At 50.5% G+C, this 2,500-nt stretch overlaps 1 protein-coding gene across 2 annotated transcripts in view; it reads right to left on the bottom strand.

Moving 5' to 3' along the window:
* Positions 1–2,500, bottom strand: part of LOC135811591 (uncharacterized) — a 26,070-nt gene that overhangs the window by 10,159 nt on the left and 13,411 nt on the right. For both annotated transcript variants that reach the window (XM_065324826.1, XM_065324827.1), the window contains 2 exons: positions 945–1,679; positions 212–396 (listed from right to left, as the gene is read on the bottom strand). In XM_065324826.1, coding sequence (XP_065180898.1) covers positions 212–396; positions 945–1,679 — 920 coding nt within the window. The remainder of the gene's footprint in view (positions 1–211; positions 397–944; positions 1,680–2,500) is intronic.

Genomic DNA, 2,500 nt, shown 5'->3' with positions numbered 1-2,500 from the left:
GGCCACAGTGATGATGGCTCAAACAGGGGGGGGGGGGTAGAGAAGGGGGGAGGGGGTAGAGAAGCGAGGTGTATGCTTGTTACATCAGAAATCATGGCAGTATTCACACCCTCTTGAAAAAAACAGTCAGCTAGGAAAATCTACCCAGAAGGTTTGTTATGGCAACTCAAAGTATCATGTTGAGCATGCTCATACTTGTTGAACAACATACCTCATCCTCGGGTTTAAGATAGCTGGCACCATGGGCAGAGCGTTTGCTGTGTTTAGCGCTACTCCGGGGTGTGAGAGAAGCCATGCTGGAAAGCAGCGTGTCTTGAGCAGGCGTACACACAGGATCGTTTGGAACTCGAATGGCATCATGTGGCAAGCGGTAACCCAAACTGCCGTTGTAAGGTCCTAAAAAACGAGACATGATAGTAGAGCAAAACAAACGGAGGGACAGAGACAGAAGAAATGAGATAGAGGTAGAGAGAGAGACATACACACAAAGAGAGATACCGAGAGGCCCACGGAAAGAGTCACGCAGAGAGAGAGAGAGAGAGAGAGAGACATACAGACAGAGAGAGAAAGACAGACAGACAGACAGACAGACAGACAGACAGACAGACAGACAGACAGACAGACAGACAGACAGACAGACAGACAGACAGGCAGGCAGAGTGAGAGAAAGAGAGAACCGGGAGGGGAAACTGTCAGACGCACCAATTTCCCCGGATGCCTAGTTGCACTGATTTAGCAGTGAAAGTATCTAACCATGCTTGAGTGAATCACCTGGCAAACATCATCCACTGTATGTGCAAGGGGAGTGATGCATTGCAAACACCAGTCACTGCTATACTCAAGAGTTCAGACCATGCTGGCTAGTAATACATGAGGCTCCAAGGCAGGTTGCACATTGACGTTGTATATCAGTGTACTGGTGCTAAGCACCTTGTACAACTTACCATGTTTCTGTGGGACGGGTGAAGAAGATGACGATGTTCCATTCCCAGTGTATGACTGGATCTCATGATTACTGTACGGTCGAGGATCAGCCGGGTTTCTACCACGACGAAGCTTGGGATTATCGCGAGCGTTGTCATAGAGACAACGCGTGGCTGTACTGGACACAGCCAGCGCTGTACCATGGCTTGGTGGTGAAGTCTGGATCTTGGTATTGGCTGTTGACTTCGCTGCTTGCTTGGGCGATGAGCGGAAGTGTGTGGCCATGCTTTGCACACGCTTGGAGATGGTGGGTGCAGTCTCGTACACTGCTGCCCTCGTGGCCACAGCAGCACGTGCTGGCAAGACGACTTCGTAGGCGTGCCGCTGGGCTCCCACGACGACCACTGCTGGATTGTCGCCGCCGCTCGGTGTTGAGAACACCAGATCTTGATTGTCACTGCTCATGCCCGATATTGTGCGATTATCGCTACCCTCCACTGACGACTGCAGGGTAGAGGCTGTGGACCGACTGTCGATTGAAACACTAAACACAGCGGCCGGGGTGTGACATCCATTACTGCCAGCAAATCCGGCGGAGTTGCTGCTGGTGCTGGTTTTGAGGGGAGAGCCGAGCATAGCGAGATCTGCGCTTGTACCACTGTCTTGCCGAGAAAACGCCTCCGAGCTCTTGTTCTTGTACGCGACGACAGGCTGTGCTGCGTCGTTTGCCTGCCTCTTCTGGCTCTTCACAGAACCTGCAGTACACGCAGAAAAGCAAGTGTGGAATCCAAGACAAGTGACAGCAGCAGGATGCTTCTGAGCCTATTGCCGCACCATTGGAAACTACCGATAGTTTAGTTTCTATATTGATTATGGCTTTGGTCCTTGCTGGAAATGGGCTAATAGAGCTAAGCAATTCCTGCATGCAACAACAAGTTGTCAGACTGGAGCAGCTGCAAGTTGTAAATGATGAAATACAGTGGCACATCAGAGTAACACCCCTCCAAGGGCTGTACAAATCTGTTCAGTATAGCCGAGTTAGTGAATGGCCGAGTTAGTGAATGGCCAAGTTAGTGAATGGCCAAGTTAGTGAATGGCCAAGTTAGTGAATAGCCCAGGTCTAGTCACTGGTACAGTATGATGCCGGATCCTTGGTAACAGTACATGTGTAGGTTACATTATAACCATTGAATGATACACATCCAGAGTTGAAGATGGTGTGTAAGGGTTTTCACATCTAGAGTGGTATAATAACTACTATAATCCCTTGGCACGTGTATGTTTTGCACCCAAAAATGGTTTCGATGATATCCCACCAGGTTGGAACACATCCAGGGAACTACTGCCGTGGACATGGAAATCCGGTCGCACGCCTAGCGGCCCCAGGGCACTGGCCATGCAGCTGAGAATAAGTGGTACACACGATGCGTTCACATGTATGTGCTACAGCGCGCTGGTCGCATCGGAGCAACAATGTGCACTGCATGCAGCATTCTGTAGATCTACGTACTGAGGCCAGGGTGCCGCCGCCCCCAGTCAATCGACTGGATTTCCACGTCCACGATAGTAGTACCCG

The sequence above is a fragment of the Sycon ciliatum genome, chromosome 3, assembly GCF_964019385.1.
Source record: "Sycon ciliatum chromosome 3, ocSycCili1.1, whole genome shotgun sequence".
Classification (NCBI taxonomy): Eukaryota; Metazoa; Porifera; class Calcarea; order Leucosolenida; family Sycettidae; genus Sycon; species Sycon ciliatum.
This window is presented reverse-complemented; position numbering and strand designations above follow the sequence as displayed.